This window comes from Cibotium barometz, chromosome 2 (assembly GCF_041138505.1).
Source record: "Cibotium barometz isolate CiBa-2024 chromosome 2, ASM4113850v1, whole genome shotgun sequence".
NCBI classification, from domain to species: Eukaryota; Viridiplantae; Streptophyta; class Polypodiopsida; order Cyatheales; family Cibotiaceae; genus Cibotium; species Cibotium barometz.
The window spans coordinates 21,294,354-21,311,744 of record NC_141047.1 but is presented as its reverse complement, the minus strand read 5'-3'; the positions used below and the strand labels follow the sequence as shown (position 1 = coordinate 21,311,744).

The 17,391-nt window shown below is 40.1% G+C and overlaps 1 protein-coding gene across 1 annotated transcript; it reads right to left on the bottom strand.

Annotated features, from left to right (window-relative positions):
• Nucleotides 1–14,118: 14,118 nt before the first annotated feature.
• LOC147640801 (mavicyanin-like) lies at nucleotides 14,119–14,781 on the bottom strand. The gene is made up of 2 exons (XM_086811025.1): nucleotides 14,466–14,781; nucleotides 14,119–14,370 (listed from the first exon to the last, which is right to left on the bottom strand). Exons 1-2 carry the CDS (start codon nucleotides 14,520–14,522, stop codon nucleotides 14,119–14,121), a joined length of 309 nt encoding a protein of 102 aa, XP_086667151.1. The 5' UTR covers nucleotides 14,523–14,781.
• Between the last annotated feature and the right edge of the window lie 2,610 nt (nucleotides 14,782–17,391).

Below are 17,391 nucleotides of genomic sequence, written 5' to 3'. Positions count from 1 at the left end.
CACTACTATAACCTTCAATGGTAAGTTTCGAGAGTATTCACGTTATTGAAATAAATGTTGAAATGACTGTCAAAATAACCTTCTATATTCAAGCTGGAAAGAGTGTCGAAATGTATGTCCAGGATAACGTCGATATTGGGGTTGATAAAAGCGTTGAAAAGCATGATTTATTTTTGCATTTTGTTTCGTATGCTATTTGAAAAAAGTTTAAGTGTTTTTAGTTCTCATAGTCCTAACCCAATTTTTAGCTACTTTTCAAACAAAAAAAAAGATATTATATGTTGTAATATTTATAAGAAATTAATATGACAATATTTGTCTACCAAAGCTTGCACTAATGATCCCAAATACAAGGATATATGTAGCAATATTTACAAGAAATCATGAGAAGTGTCTGCCAAAGCTTGCATTAATGGTCCCAAACAAGATAACTTTGACAAAAATGTATATTACTTGTATAAAAAAAAGATGTTATAACTCATCATTAACTTTCTCATCCTCAGCTAGATACATGGCTCCAAATACATCTATTTCTAGAAAGACCTCTTCATCTGCATCTTCGTTAATGGGTGGAGTCTTGTTTGTTTATAAGAGCAGAAAGTGGTTCATTCATATCATCCTCTTCTATTTCTTGCATTGGAGGTCTCCGTGGTTGTGTTGAAAGTTGTTCTTCTATTTCTTCTGCGAATTTTGGATTAGTTGTGTTTGCTTCTGGTTCAAGCTCTAGTTGTGCAATTATTATACCTTCATTTAATCCTTCTTCTACAACTAGATCACTATCTACTTCTCGTGCTTCTTAAGCGGGTTCCTCCTGAAACTCTAGTTAATTTGATATTTCCATACCTTCAAATATTTGTTTATTGTGTGGATCAATTTGGATTACAAACAACTTATGATTTCTCTCCCTTGAAGATGACCTGTTCACAATGCTTTGATAGCACAAATGTGTCCCTTTAGTCTATCCATATCTTTAACGTGCGTAGCTTGTCAACTAATGGATCTAAGTAGACGTCCATGTTCTTCACCTTGTACTTCTGTGGAACTATCAAGGAAAGTAAAAGCTACCCCTTCTTCGCTAACCATGGTGGTAGGTTATAGTTGACTAGGCAAATGGGCCATATACTCCATGATGAACTTTGTAAGCCAAATGGCTTGACCCATTGCTAGTCCGAGAGGCAAATGTGACGAGACTCTTCTCCAAAGTCCACTCACTTCTCTTCAATATGCCTCCATGCTAGAGAATCACCAACAACGGACACACACAACGTCATTTATGGATCTGGTGTTTTGGTGCCAAGTCATTAAAGATGTAATGGATTTGCATCTGGACATTGCTTGAATGCGTGGAATGATGGGGAAGCGTCGTAAAACTTTACCACGGACCCTTTGTCCTTGGACATCTTGCTTATATCTCAATGAACCACACCTTGGACACTCATGAAGAAGTGGCATACTCTTGCCGAAAGAGAATACAATTCTTTAGACAAGCATGGTGTGTGTTGTAGTCCATCCCTGTGGAGTGTAACCTTGATTTCGCTCATGCATGGTCCAAAGGCATCTCATTGTCTTCTAGTAGAATTTGATCCTTCAATAACCTATATGATATAACACAATGAACAATAAAAGAGAAAGAGAAGACATTCATGTGGCATCCACTTTAAATACCAATTATGCAAACATGTGAAACATAGATAGGGGAAGGGACACATACCCCATAAATCTTAAAATGCTCGTATATCAGGCCACCCATATATTGATTTGCAAACATGTGAAACATAGAGAGGGGAAGGGACACATACCCCATAAGTCTTAAAATGCTCGTATCAGACCACCCATGTATTGATTGCAAGTTCAATATGGAGAGGCAAGTACACGAATTAGAAACACGTGCTCCACGATAAAGTGGTAGATGAGAAACCCTACATAGCTCTTGTTCCTCTCGAGAAGCATGCTCCACACATCGTCTGATGTCATCTACTGCTGGCCATTTCATGCTCCGCATCATGAATGCATGAATGTCTACTCCATGTATTGTGTCATGCAAGGCATATATCATGTTATCCATGTGATGCTCTAGAACTTGCTCCAACTCTACCAAAGCTTGCTTAGGTTCCAATCCCACGGAGCTTGTCTCTACCATTGCTCATTTGGTTCGCTCAGACTAGATATCCATGTGATCAATCCGTTCATTATTTTGTGGGCACAAGTTAAATCCACTAATTAGATGTTGCAAGCGCTCCACTGGAAATACGACCTAATTTTTGTAATGCTCGTTGCAAGTTCTTTGACATCGGGAAACTTTTGCTACTTGCTAAATGACTATATGGGCACAACATTTTCTTCTCTAAATTGACAAAATGTAAAAATGTTCATAGCACTCACAGGCTCCATGTACGTTGAATATGCATGCGAATGTGGGTTTAAATGAGGGGGAGGTGGAGCCCCTTTTATATTTCATCCATGACCTAGTTGATACATTCTAATTTTAAATGGAAAGGTGTTGAGTTGCCAAAAAGTTTCAAATTTTGAATCAAAGTTTTCATGTTGAAGTGACAGGTAGTGAGGGTAAAAATAAATGTCGAAATAAGTGTGAAAAATATTTTCAATGGATATTTCGACTCTGGGAATTTTTAACAGAGCGACACCAGGTCACTTACCCGCATTTTTGGGAGAAGTGGCTTATTTGCAAAGTTTTTTCTTCTCTTTTCACCTCCCTCCCATCCCTTAGGAATTAACCTAAGCCCTTCCCCTTGCTCTTGCTTTTGATTTTGTGTGTGTGTGTCTATGGGGTGTGTGTGTGTGTGTGTGTGTGCTCTTTCAAAATTGCTAACATGTTTTATTTTGTTTGTTTTGTAGGCTCACAAGTTCTCGTTGGTCTCTTATGTTGTAAGCCCTCCAGCCTTGAGACTCTAGCTAATAGGTAGTCCTTATGCTTTTCCCTTACTTTTGATCATGTGTGTGTGTGGGGTGTGGGGTGTGGGGTGTGGGGTGTGGGGTGTGTGTGATTTCAATGTTTGGCTAATATGTCTTGTTTGTATTTTTTTTTTTTTTTTGCAGGGTTTTCACTGAATTTCTCTCAAGGCTCAAGCTCTCTCTTGGTATCTTCCATTCAAGCCCTCCCTTGAGACTTTAATTAGCTTACAATCTCTTCGGTAAATGCCCTAAATGCATCGTCTTGCTTTTTTTAAATCTTCTTACTTTTGATGTTTCCCCTTGATGTGGGCTTTGGGTAGGTAGATCCTTCAAGCCATGCACCTCTCCTTATTAGAGTTATGGTGTAAGCATGGGCATGATGATGCCCATGCTTATGCCATGTAAACCCCTAAGCCCTAAACACTAGCACCCTTGCATAATCATGCACATAACCACTTTTATCTATGTGTGTGTGGACCATGGATCACACACCAACACATAACCACTTTTATCTATGTGTGTGTGGACCATGGATCACACACCAACACATGACACACCCACATAATACAGTCCTAATATCTTCACCGTGCGCCTATTCCACAAGTAATGTACCCCAATCACTTTTTCAATTTCATCTCCTAAATGAGCCCTAAGCAAAGGGCTATGGCTCAAGCCTACTTTGAGGGAAGGGCTTAAATTTCTGCACAACCATCACAGTCCACCACCACACAAGTCACACTTATGGTGGACACAACATGGCAAGTTACACAAACCTCGCCCATATCTCACTTGCTTAATTGCATTCAGAGAAAATGGAATCGCTCATCGAGTTTTTGCTGTGGTGGCTGCAGACACTCACTACAACAGAATCATTGTTTTTCGATGCTTAGTTTCCATGCCTAGTCGTGCGTGCAAGATAATTTGAAATATCAAGGGGGTTCAAGATTTGGAAAGATTTTGAATTTGAATGAAAAGTAGGGAGACTACCAAAATAAGCATCGAAAAAGCCCTCAAAATATACGTCGAAAAGAGCGTGGAAATTTTATTTTTTTGACTCTTATTTCCACACTATTTTCCACGTATTTTTCGATGCTTTTTTTCACTCTTATTTTGACGCTTTTTTCCACACTTATTTCGGTGGCACAAGTTTTTACAGTAAAACAGAACCTCTCTTTTTCTGTGTTTTTTTTCATGCGCGTGTGTTCTGCTTGCTTTCTCACCAGGTATGCCTCCTTTTCCCTCACTCCCATCTCCTCTTGGTTATATGTACATGTGATGTAAAATGTCTGTGTGTAATTATCAGTAATTTTCTTGTTTTTTTGCTTTCTCATTTATTTTACACGTTCTTTCTCTCTCCCAAACTCTTCTCCACCTCCTTCTTTGCCCTCCCTCCCCTCCCCTCCCCTCTCCTCTTCTCTTGGTTGTTAAATTGGTGTGTGTGTGTTAAAGGATAATTTACCTCCTTGTGTATCCATGCTATTCACACTTTTAGGGTTTTGTATTACTAATTCTTTTCTCAACTTTTTGTTTTGTTTTGTAAGTCTTCTAATCCTCTCTTTCAACTTCACCAAAAAGAGGTAAATTTTTTTCTCTCTTTCCTCTCTTTTTGATTTTTTATGTATGCATTAGGTTCTTAGGGCTTTTGTATGTATGTATGCATTACTAATCCTTTCCTCACCCTTTTGTTGGTTTTGTACGTCTTCTAATCTTCTCTTTCAACATCAACAAAAAGAGGTAAGTGCTTTCCTCTCTTTCCTATCTTTTTATCCTCTCTTTTCTCTATTTTTATCTACCAAAAAGAGGGGTTTTGTTTTGTAGGTCCTCTATGCGTAGAGCTTAATGCACATGCATAGAGCTCTAATCATAGAGCTTAATCTATGCATTAAGCTCTATTCGTATAGTTTAATGCATAGATTAAGCTCTATGCATGCATTCATAATGCATAGAGATATATGCATAGATTAAGCTCTATGCATAGAGCTCTACGCATGCATTAATGTATTAAGCTCTATTTATGCATGCATTAAGCTCTATGCATAGAGCTTAATGCATGTATAGAGCTTAATCTATGCATGCATTAAGCTCTATGCACATAGAGCTTAATGCATGCATAGAGCTTAATCTATGCATGCATTAAGCTCTATGCACATAGAGCTTAATGCATGCATAGAGCTTAATCTATGTATGCATGAAGCTCTATGCATGCATGCTTAATGCATAGTGCCAGGGTATGGTTTAGTTTAGGATAGCATGGCTTGCATAGTACTTTATGCATAAGCCTCATGCATAACTCTTTATGCATAAGCTTTATGTATAAGGCCTCAAACATAGCTTTATGTATAAGGCCTCATACATAGCTTTATGCATAAGGCCTCATGCATGCTTTATGCATAAGCTTTAGCATAGCTTGCATAAGGCTTGCATAGCGGCATAGTTTGCATAAGGCTTGCATAAGCTTTTGTATGTATGCATTAATAATCCTTTCCTCACCCTTTTGTTGGTTTTTTAGGTCCTCTAATCCTCTCTTTCAACATCACGAAAAAGAGGTAAGTTCTTTTCTATCTTTCCTCTCTTTCCTCTATTATTATTTCACCCTTGGGTACTGGGGATTTGTTTTGTAGATTTGCGCATGAGCATTATGCATAATGCTCATTCATGATTTATGCATAAGCCTCATGCATAGCTTTATGCATAAGACCTCATGCATGCTTTATGCATAAGGCCTCATGCATAGTTATATGCATAAGGCCTCATGCTTAAGGCCGTATGCATAGTGCTTTATGCATAAGCTTAATGCATAAGGCGCATGCATAGCTTTATGCATAGGCTTTATGCATAAGGCCTCATGCATAAATGAATGAATGTTGAGGGATAATTCATGTGTTTGCTCTTATTAAAGTGTCCATGTGGGCTTTGTTATGTGTGTGTAGAAACATGTCTCACACTCCAGATGAGACACCGGCTTACTCTCGATCCTTCTCTCAATATGCCATGTCGCCTGACCACTTTATGGGTTTTTTAGCACAAGCCATGCCCGAGCAAAGAACGATGGCACAACACTATTTTGGGAGAGGGGCGGTGTTAAAACCCTAAGATCTCTCTAGATAATTGTTATGCATAAATCATACATAAACTTAACCACCCAACCACCCCCGAGCCCAAGGGGTGCACACATGAATAATAATGAAATACATCATACCTCTACCTTGATGTCCCATACCATCAAAAGGTATAACTCTAATCCAATAGCATGTAGCTATAGTGTGAAATGGTAGATGAGTAGATATGAACCTCTACACAAGAGAGTATAACATAGCCTTGGCCTCATAAGCCCAAGCCTCTAAGACCCCCTTGAGTGTGCCCCATGCCCCTATTATATAGGAGGGCCCTCAAGTGACTCTTGACTTTCCATTCCCCATGCCTGACCCTAACCTTAATCCTTAAGGTTAGTCCTAACCCATGCTCCACTAGAGCTTGTTCCCATGCTCCCATGCTCACAAGCCTAATGTGGGTTAGCCTCCTAGTATATGCACACATAATGTGTATATAACATAGCACACATAATGTACATATAACATACTTCCCCTCTCTCAAAACATTGCACTCTTGCAAATGAAAAGAAGGCGAACTGCGCTAAACAATCTCAACCGACTCCCAAGTCAAATCCATTCTTCCTAACAATTTTAATATTTTAATCCAACCTTGGCACAAATAAATGTACATCTTATTAATTATTCACTAGTCCTAGATTTATACACTATGGATACATGAGTCCACACGGCTAGTTTTCACATGGAACCATTAATTCTTATATCATTTCCAGGTTCTCAATTAAAAAACCCTATAATTTTTTACCATGGAACCCACATTTCCATGTTCAAGGTTAGTGTATTCTTCCACATATGTACACACATGCACATGTGAATATACACACCATGTGCACATCTTGTGCAAATCAATTTACAAGGATTAATCTCTAAAATAATTAATAATTTTTTGTTCACATCAGGCACAGTTTATTTCATTCTTAAGAACTGTATATCATCTAATCAAAGTCAAGCTCTCAGGTTCAAATATGCACATGTGCACCTATCCACATTTTTCACAATTGTTTTGTTCTAATTAACCAATTTCTCACTCTTATTTCTTAGAACTTATTTTTTGAATAATTTCATGAACTTTAGACTACCCCCATTTTGTTTTACCAAATAAAATTGTGGTAATGTAATTTTCTCCCACAGAATAAAAACACTTGTTTTACACATAGCCGTGTAGATATGGATGTGTACAATGAGAGGGATCTTACATTCTCCCACATTTGAAAATCCAAGATGTCCTCATCTTGCAGATTGGGGATAAATCTCTTACTATATCTTCTTTCTTTTTCCATGTAGCATCTTCAATCGGGAAGAACTTCCATTTAATCAGATACTCTTTCAAAATTTTGTTCATGATTACACTAACAGGAGGGGTTTTTTAATTCAATTTTAGAAAAAAATCCATTAGTTCATAAGTAAAGAGGGTTTGTTTTATTGGAGGAAAAATTTTAGTTAAGGGGTTTTTTCAATACCTCCCTAGAGTTTTCTAGTAGTGCACCCCCCCGAGATACAGACGGTCTAACATCTCATCTATCATGGACATAAGAATCTAAGATACTTGATAGTTATTCAATCCATGATAATCAATGCACAATATGAGAGTATTATCCTTCTTATTATGGAATAGAATTGGTGCACGATACTTGAAGTGATGAAGCTCAATGATGATGTCTACATTGGCTGTCGGGCTGATGATTTGTCCACGAGATAGAGTCAATGGCTGTTGCAGTGGTAGGTTGATGAAGATGTGTGTTGATCAATCGCGTGGGTGGTGTTGTTGTGTGAAGGAGGTGTGTGAAGGAGGTAGAGTCCACAGCTCGATGGTGTTGATCAATGATGTAGATGATTGGAGCACATCGTTGGCTGGTGTGCTACACAGGGTTGCAATGGTGATGTGTGTTGATCAATATTTTCATGAAGGCGGTAGAATGCTGGCTTCATATAGCATAGGTCTTCCACCTAACCAGTTTGACAAGGCCTAGTTGGCTAACTTGGCCGACCTGGTCAAAGAAACCTTTTTAGGCATTTTTTATGAGGGTCTTTTGGTGGGCAACCTTTTTCAAGCATTTTGGGCTGGTTTTCGCGCACACCCCCTCTCAGGCTAAAATGAGACCATGGGAGATAATTAAGAAGATGGTAATTGGGTGAAGAGAAACATGATGAAGTATTTGGTTTTGGGTATGTTTGTTTGTTGTTTGCGGGTGTAGATCATTCGTTCTTCTCTTCGTCTTTTGAATTTGGTCGTGTATACTGGCTCAATGCCACAATGCAAGGGGTTTTCACATGCATGAATGCCCATTTGGGATTTCATTCACACATGCATTCCAAACACAAAAAATAGAATGTGATGCAAAGGGAATGCAAGATGGTAAATGCTACATATTCATGAGTCTTATTGTTTTCTATGTCCATCCCTCTTCCCTATAATTTCCCTTCACACACAAGTTCTTATGCACACACTAAAACTAAAAACTTAATCTCTAAACAAGGAACATCCACGCAAAACCATGGCTCGTTATCTATCCTTGCAACATAGGAAACCTAGAAAAAGTGACCTCTGGATCTGATCCATTTGCTAAAATTGCAATCATAATAAGGGTCAATTTAGGCTCCCTAGACCCTGACATGCTCCACAAATTTTGAGGAACCCTACTTCATGCTGCCTATGACAAAAAACCTCTTGAAAGTCACTTTAGGGTTGCGTATCCATCATCCCAATCTCTACATTATCCACTTTGGCTGTACTCCACCATCAAGACCATCATACACCCACCTCCATGAAATTATCAAAGATGCTATAGAAGATGGGTCTCTTATGAACCATCTTATTCTACGTGACCGAACACATAAAGACCTTCTAGCTCCTTGTATCTTCTTCTAGATTCTTCGAGCTCCACCAAGCACTTCAAAAATCAACAGGCACTAATGAGACGGGCTTGGTGGCATGTGGCAGAGACTTTCCAAGTGGCACATCCTCCAATAACAACATGAACTCATGTGTTGAGATAATTCTATCCAAGAAGAGCATCGATAGCTTAACCAATCCCAAAACAATTGCTTTAGGCTACCAATGACAAGAGTCCCAAACTAGAAGCTAAGCTCAAAAACCAAAGAGAAATCCACAAGCTTTAAAACAAGCTTGGTGGATCTAGCCCAACACTCACAATAAGCCTGACATTGCCCTCTAGCTATAATAGTAAGCATTAGAAATAGCCAAGTGTGTTGTAGCCCAAATTGTATAGGGACCAACTTCTAGATGAGGTCAAACAAGCTAAATCTTAAGAGTCCCAAGCCATATGTGCAGCTAACCAATTATCAAAGCTAGTACACTTATTAAGATTGTTCATCATATCATCACATAGAACAAGGTCAAAAACAATGATCAACTGATGTTATTCAATCTCAAAGTTGCTCCTTTTGGATACAATAACTCTTGAGTTCTAGAATACTCAATTGGACTATTACTTCGAGATGGATGCAGGTTTTAGAATTATTTTAGCAAAATGGTACATCCAGGTGTAGTCCTACAGCTAAATGCACCACTACAATAACTGTACTCAAATTTACAAAACATGGATTTTTATTACTTAGAAGAAGTTACATAGGGTCTTTTATTTATGTTTACGATATATGCTCAAACACATAGAGCCCACAAAAAAAATTACTTAAAGGCATTGCTCCTGTACATACTGCCTTGCGAAGAGCAAGGCCAAACCTAATCATTGGTGGACTCGAGGTTTGGCATTGGTCCTTGCAAAAAACATTCATAATGCAAAAACTAAGAACTGGAAAGTGATGCAAAACTTTAGCATGGGTGCAAAGTGTAGAGTGCTTACCATATCGACCACATTTGTCCAATTGACGTCAATGCCCTCTTGCTCAAGTTGCTCGAGGAGGGCATATGTGTCGTGCTTTAAGACATACCTTTCCTCTGTATCATTCATTACACGACCCACCACTTATTACTATAAGCATGAAAACCAGCAATAAATACTTTAAATAAAATGCACATTATGCCAAAAAAAGAGAGTGAGTGTGCTATTAATACTTACAAAGTACATGTGGAAAGCATCCTAGCCATCGCTCCCAAGATGGGATCTCCCTACGCTCTCTATCCGCTTGGTTGTAGCCTCCTCCTCTGCTGCTTATACCTAAGGGGATTTGCATTGTGCTTCCTCCACTCCTCATCCCAAATCTCTTGTATACAATACCAAGGCTTTTCTCCCCCTATCTTCACGTTACGTGTAATCTCACTTCAATACCAGTGCTTCAATACATTCACGATGTTATCTTTGATCCACCTAGGATGGACCTCTTCACTGCTTCATGCTGGCCTAAACTCACTCCTGATTTGATTAACAATGCGGCCCTTCTTTGCTTGATCGAGTTAATGCCATGTATTCATAAAGTCGTGGGTGTATATGGCATAAATCACAAATTTGAGTGCTGACATCGTTGAGGACCATATTTCCCTCTACTACTTGGTATTGGTTTATGAGCCAGATTGGGCGTAGAGGGGTTTATGTTCAAGCGTCAGGATGAGTGTGAGCGTGGTGTCCCCTCCCAACTAAAAATGGGTGGGCGCACTGAAAATGGATGGGCGCTTGTGCAAAGGGGTAGAAGTGTCTGTGGAGCCACCACAGCAAAAACCCAATGAGCGATCCGATTCTCTCTGAGTACAATTAAGCAAGCGAGACATGGGCGAGGTTTGTGTAACTTGCCATGTTGTGTCTACCATTAACGTGACTTGTGTGGTGGTGGACTGTGATGGTTGTGCAGAAGTGTAAGCCCTTCCCTCAAAGTAGGCTTGAGCCATAGGCCTTTTCTTAGGGCTCATTTAGGAGATAAAATTGAAAAAGTGATTTTTGGGGTACATTACTTGTGGAATAGGCATGGCGGTGAAGATATTAGGAATGTATGGGAGTGTGTCATTTGGTGTGTGATCCATGGTCCACACACGCATAGATAAAGGTGGTTATGTGCATGATTCTGCAAGGGCGCCAGTGTTTAGGGCTTACACTTCTGCTCGACTACAGTCCTGATTTCTCATTTAATCCTACACCGCGCAGGGCATGAGTTCCCAGGAGTTATATGGTTTTCTTTCGTCCATGACTCCAGAGCAGAGAGCCATGGCTCAGAGTTATTGGGGTTTTGGAGCAGGGACATCTGCCTCACCATCTGGCTTCCCGACGCCAGTTCCCACACCCGTATAGGTACGCCAGCAGCTCCCACACCTCATACCACACAGCCATCCACTCCTCTTACAGCTCGATCTACCACCTCTTCACATAGACGGCGCTCACGTAGTAGGTCTTCAGGGGGAGGTTGTTGTGGTGGTAGTGCCACAGATGCTGTGACACCACCACCACGTGAGCGTCGTCCTTCACTCTCATCTGTTGATAGCACACCCATAGGTTCACCTTCCACTCCCTGGGGTGCACATGACCATGACAACAGCAAGATATACACAATTAGGGATGGGGCACCAATAATGAATAGTGCAGGGAAGGCAATGAAGACACGCATTCGACAATTGTGCACTATACAGTTTCACAACTCTGTCATGACTAAATGGGATCAGCAAGATAAGGAGAAGAAAAATTATATAAATACAAAGATAAAGCAAGAGTTTCAGCCATCTCACCCTATGAATGTCGTCTCTAATGAGTGGATACAGTATACAGCTCGCATTTTTATGGGGCATCGTAGGTTAGAGGCGAGGGATGCATTTAGAGAGGGGAAAGAGAAACCTGTTTGGCTAGATGACAGGGAGTGGGAAGCCATTGCTCAGGAGCTCACAGAGACACCAGAGAGGTTTCAACAACAAAGAGAGGCGGCAAGGGCAAGACTCTAAACAGTAGGGGCTTCTCATCTTGGGAGTGGTGGTTACGAAACCATGCGCCATGAATTCGTAAGTATTTGTAGCAATTTTATTTATGTAAATGTATGTATGTGGACTAAATGTTGATTTCTAAAAGTTATAATTGGGCTAAATGTTGATTTCTAAAAGTTATAATTGTTAATCGTTTATGTAGGAGTTGGCCATGAATCGCCCACCAAGGCGAGAGGAGAAGTACGCTCACAAACATGGCCTTGTGGCCTTATTTGAGATGCTTGAAGAAGAAGGAGAGACCGTCAATTGGGAGGCATTACCATGATGTAAGATGACCTTCAAACTAATGGTATATGATCAAAAGATTCTTGAGTATTAATGTTTAATTTAATTTCTTGTTTATCGATCTGAAAAATAAAAAAACGAGCACGGTTGTTTTTGTGCTCTATTTTAGATAGAATGGTGCTGTCTGTTTGCTGTTGTTGATCCTGTTCATTGCAGGCAACAGCCAGGCAACACTATTCTGTCAAAAAAAAAATTTCTGCTATAGCGTCGGTATATTCCTCGGTATAGACGCCGGTATAGTCATCGGTATATATGCTGGTATACATGCCGGTATTGTCGTCAGTATAACGCCGATGAAACGTCGGTATAGGCACAGGTATAGACCTCGGTATAAGTGCCGATATAGTAGCCGGTATAAACGTCGGTATACTCATCGGTATAGGCACCGGTGTAACGTCGGTATAGACACCGGTATAGGCGCCGGTATTGTTCCCCGATGCTTATACCGATGTCGTCGTTTCGGCGCATATACCGGCGTTTATACCGATGACGGGGCTTTTTTAGACCCCGTTCAATGACGTAGGTATAAGCGCCGGTATTAGGCTACCATGTAGTAGTGGCGCACTGAAAATGGATGGGCACTTGTGCAAAGGGGTAGAAGTGTCTGTGGAGCCACCACACCAAAGACCCAATGAGCGATCCCATTTTCTCTGAGTACAATTAAGCAAGCGAGACATGGGCGAGGCTTGTGAACTTGCCATGTTGTGTCTGCCATCAGCATGACTTGTGTGGTGGTGGACTATGATGGTTGTGCACAAGTGTAAGCCCTTCCCTCAAAGTAGGCTTGAGCCATAGCCCTTTACTTAGGGCGGCTCATTTAGGAGATGAAATTGAAAAAGTGATTTTTGGGGCACATTACCTGTGGAATAGGCACGGTGAAGATATTAGGATTGTATGCGGGTGTGTCATTTCACACACACATAGATAAAGGTGGTTATGTGCATGATTATGCAAGGGCGCCAGTCAGGGATTTCACTGACGTAAACGAGAACATGTGAACATGTTAATAACATATGTTAATAACACAAAAAATCTTGTGATCACATGTTATATTCACAAAGCTTTCACAAGGGCCTAAAAAAATTATCTTTGTCGGGTATAAAAAATCTTCTTAGGTGGCCACTGACCTGCTATTATGTGAAGATGGTAACATGAGAACATGTGAATAGCTTATTCCCATGTGTAGCCAAGCTTTTAAGGGGTTCCCAAATGGCAAGTGACCTGTTATTTTGTGAACGGTAACATGAGAACATGTGAATAACTTGTTCACATGTGTTATTATCACAAAAAATCTTGTGATCATGTGAATATTAAATCCTTGACGCCAGTGTTTAGGGCTTAGGGGTTTACATGGCATAAGCATGGGGCATCATCATGCCCATGCTTACACCATGACTCTAATAAGGAGAGGTGCATGGTCTTGAAGGATCTACCTACCCAAAGCCCACATCAAGGGGAAACATCAAAAGTAAGAAGATTTAAAAAAAGCAAGACGACGCATTTAGGGCATTTATCGAAGAGATTGTAAGCTAATTAAAGTCTCAAGGGAGGGCTTGAGTGGAAGATACCAAGAGAGAGCTTGAGCCTTGAGATAAAATCAGTGAAAACCTTGCAAAAAAAATACAAACAAGACATGTTAGCAAAATAGTGAAATCACACACACACCCCACACCACACACACACATGATCAAAAGTAAGGGCAAAGGATAAGGACTACCTACTAGCTAGAGTCTCATGATTGGAGGGCTTACAACATGAGAGACCAATGAGAACTTGTGAGCCTACAACAAGACCTTGTTGATGTGGGAGGGGAAGGTGGGGGGGGAATGTGGGGCAGAGGCATTGGGGGGAGGTGCATGATGGCAAGGGATTAAGGGAAAGTACGGAGCATGTAAATGAGGGGCATTTGGGGGGTCAAAGGAAGGTGGGCTAGGGGCACTTGGGGGGCAAACTTGTAGAGGGTGGAGTGGGGCTTGTGTTGGGTGAACTAGGAACATATGTGGAGTACCAGTCCAAGGGTTGAAGGGTGGGGCATCCACACAGGCTAAAGCTACTTTCTGGATTAACCAAAGTGTTGCCATCGGCGAAGCTAACCAGTGGCGTATCGGAATTGCAGCTCTCGTAGTCACTCTTCTCCACTTGCAGCACATTGTGCAGAGCAGACTCACAAGTACACAAACACTGTCATGTTGAAAGCCACCATTTAGCATCAACGTCAAGCGTCGGTGCAGTAAAGCCCAGCCAGCATGCATTGTATGAAAGCCTGATATACTTACAGATCGTGTCGCCCACAGTAAAGCTTTTGTGTTGCGCCCATATGCTGTAGTTGACATTCCCAAAGCCCCCCACCTGGCTGAGTCTCCAACGACGTGCAGTTTTGCTGATATTGCATGTGGGATTAAGGCAACACAGTGAAGAGCGACATCACCACCAACATGATGGGCACTTGCAGGCCGCAGCGTTGAGCCATTTGTTTTTATGCAGGTGTATCGAAGTTGCCCACTGCAGAACAGAAAGGAGTGATAAGTGCAGCTACAGTGTGTCCGACGCGGGTAGAAAAAGAAGCGAGGAAGTGCGAGACAAGTGTGAGCGTGAGTACACCCTCACTGCGTGCATGATCAGAGGGATGGCGTTCCAAACCTACAACATTCACGCTCTTCAAGCTCCCTCCCTCTCTCTCACACGCACACGCACACGCACACGCGCATATTAGTGCACCAGCGTGCAAGAGGAAAATAGCGTGACGTTTGGGCGTGTCTAACAGTGGTTGCCGCATGTCTAACAGTGTCTAACAGTGGTTGACGTTTGTCGCGCGCGCGCAAGCTCGCTTTTGGCCACCCCAATGTGTGTGTCTATATATGTATGTGTACACACGTGTGAGAGAAAAAAAAAACTAGAGAGAGCTTTTCTTCTTTTATCCATACACACCTATATTGCTTACAAACACACTCTAAGAGACATTTCCCTTCCTTCTTTACATCTTAGAAAAATCACACACTCTAGCAAACATTGCCCGTTCCTCTCCTCCCCCCCACACATTTTCAAAAGAGAACTTAGAAAGTTTTTTAAGTTTTTTCGCTTATATTAAAGCTCTTGCTATGCTTATATCGGCACTTATAACAAGCTTGTAAAAAGGCCAAAACATAAATTGTTATAGATTGAAAAAATCCCCTACGTTATCCCTTTTTTTAAAATTTCCATTTACAGAAATCCAAGGGTTCATTTAAATTGCACTACAATTGTACAAGACTATAGCAAGGCATATTTTGACTAAGGGTAACACTATTAGAAGACATGCTATGTTGGAAGAAGGGCAACACCTTACAAGACATGGTGTGTTGGAGCAAGGGTAACACCTTAGAAAACATGTTGTGTTGAAATCAAAAGGCTCACAAAACAATAACCCTTGCACTATAGCTTGTCGCATTCTACGTCCCGATAGCATAATCATAAAGAGCTTTGTGCTTTATACATAAATGCTTAAGCATAAGCATAAAGCCCATACATAAGAGCTTTGTGCATTAATAATACTATTGAGAACGAATGGGTAATTTGACATGGGCATAGTGACCCTTATACTGACAATATTAAACTCTTAAAAGCATCACAATCCTCATCATTATGATCGTTTCACTATAATAATCATCACTATAATTGATGTTTACATTGACGATTATAGTGGCACTCTATTAAAAAAAATCAAAATGGGACAAGCTACAAATCGATTAGGGGGGGGGAGATAGAATGGGACAAGTTGCATTTGCAAGCATCCTTTGGTTACAAGAAGATCAACACATACTCATAAAGGAGGGGTTATTGAGACCTAAGATCAGGGAAAAAGATTGGCAATGTAACTTAGACTGGAGGACTTAATTATATCATATTCACTGGACATGTTTGGTGATACAAGTGTAAGAATATTGTCAAAAATGGGTGTCACTGAAATGTCAACTTTATCACTCAAAGATTTTAAATTGGCTATGGTAAGAGCTACAAAAACATCAAAAGTAAAAAAAATGGTCATAACAAGATGAAGAGGGAGAGAGTCCAAGAGAGTGACAAAGACAAGAACCATGGGATTGCGTACTCTAGTATTCTATACTTCCTATGGGCAATGATTGTTCCAACATTAGTAATGATGACTACAATTGAAGAGCCACATTTGTAACCCTACCAAGAGTAAGTGTTACTCCTAGAACCACACCTTTTTTACCTATGCCACCATTTTTACCTAATGGTAGTACCCTCCAACTGCAACCCATGTTGTAGCACATGTGTTGAGTGAGTAAATAAGAAGGGGGTGGCTAGAGAAGCTGGAAGAGAAATGCAAACAAACCAAATCAAGCCATCTCAAGCAGCCTAAATTCGCTAATCCTAGATAGGAATGTTTGCCAAAGTCTATAAAACCTATGATAATATTGATGAACTTGAAGATTTGGCCTCTCACAATTGGAAGGTAGAGCAAGTGACTGGTTAGAGCTCTAAGAGATGAGGAGATGTTTATCGACATTGCACCAGTGTCGTGGAGAGTTTATTGAACTTCCAAAATCATCTCCTAGCTATATATGAGTCAAGGATTTTCTAATAAGATGTCTCCCAAAATCTGAATATTTTCTTGTCATGGGTTTTTTGTCGAAGAAATCCCCCAAAATCTGAATATTTTGAACCATTTTTTTTTGTAAACCTTGTTTCTATAAAAGGCTTGGGTAAATTTTTTTCTTATTTTCCCTACTTAGAGCAATGAGCTTTATCTATGGATAGACTGATGTAGGCTCCAAAAAATAAAGAGTTCTGTTTCCATTCTACCCTTCGTTTATCCTCATAATTCTAGAGAAAACATTTCTCTATTTATTGAACTCTTACCCTTTAGTAGGTTTTAAACCTAAGGTCCTGAATTCCCCTAGATTAAAAAAATCTAGGTCATTATTTCTAAACTCATGTGCACCTAAATACACATTCATTTCCATGAACTCCTATGCACATGTAATTTCTCTACACATGGTTACTTCTTAATTCTAACCCTACATCAATTCATAAATTCAATATATGTAACAAATTAAAATCAAATTATAGGTTAGACTATAATTTGATTCACATGTAATTTCTCTACATATGGTTCCTTCTTAATTCTAAGCCTACATCAATTCATCAATTCAATATATGTAACAAATTAAAATCAAATTATAGTTTAGACTATAAAGG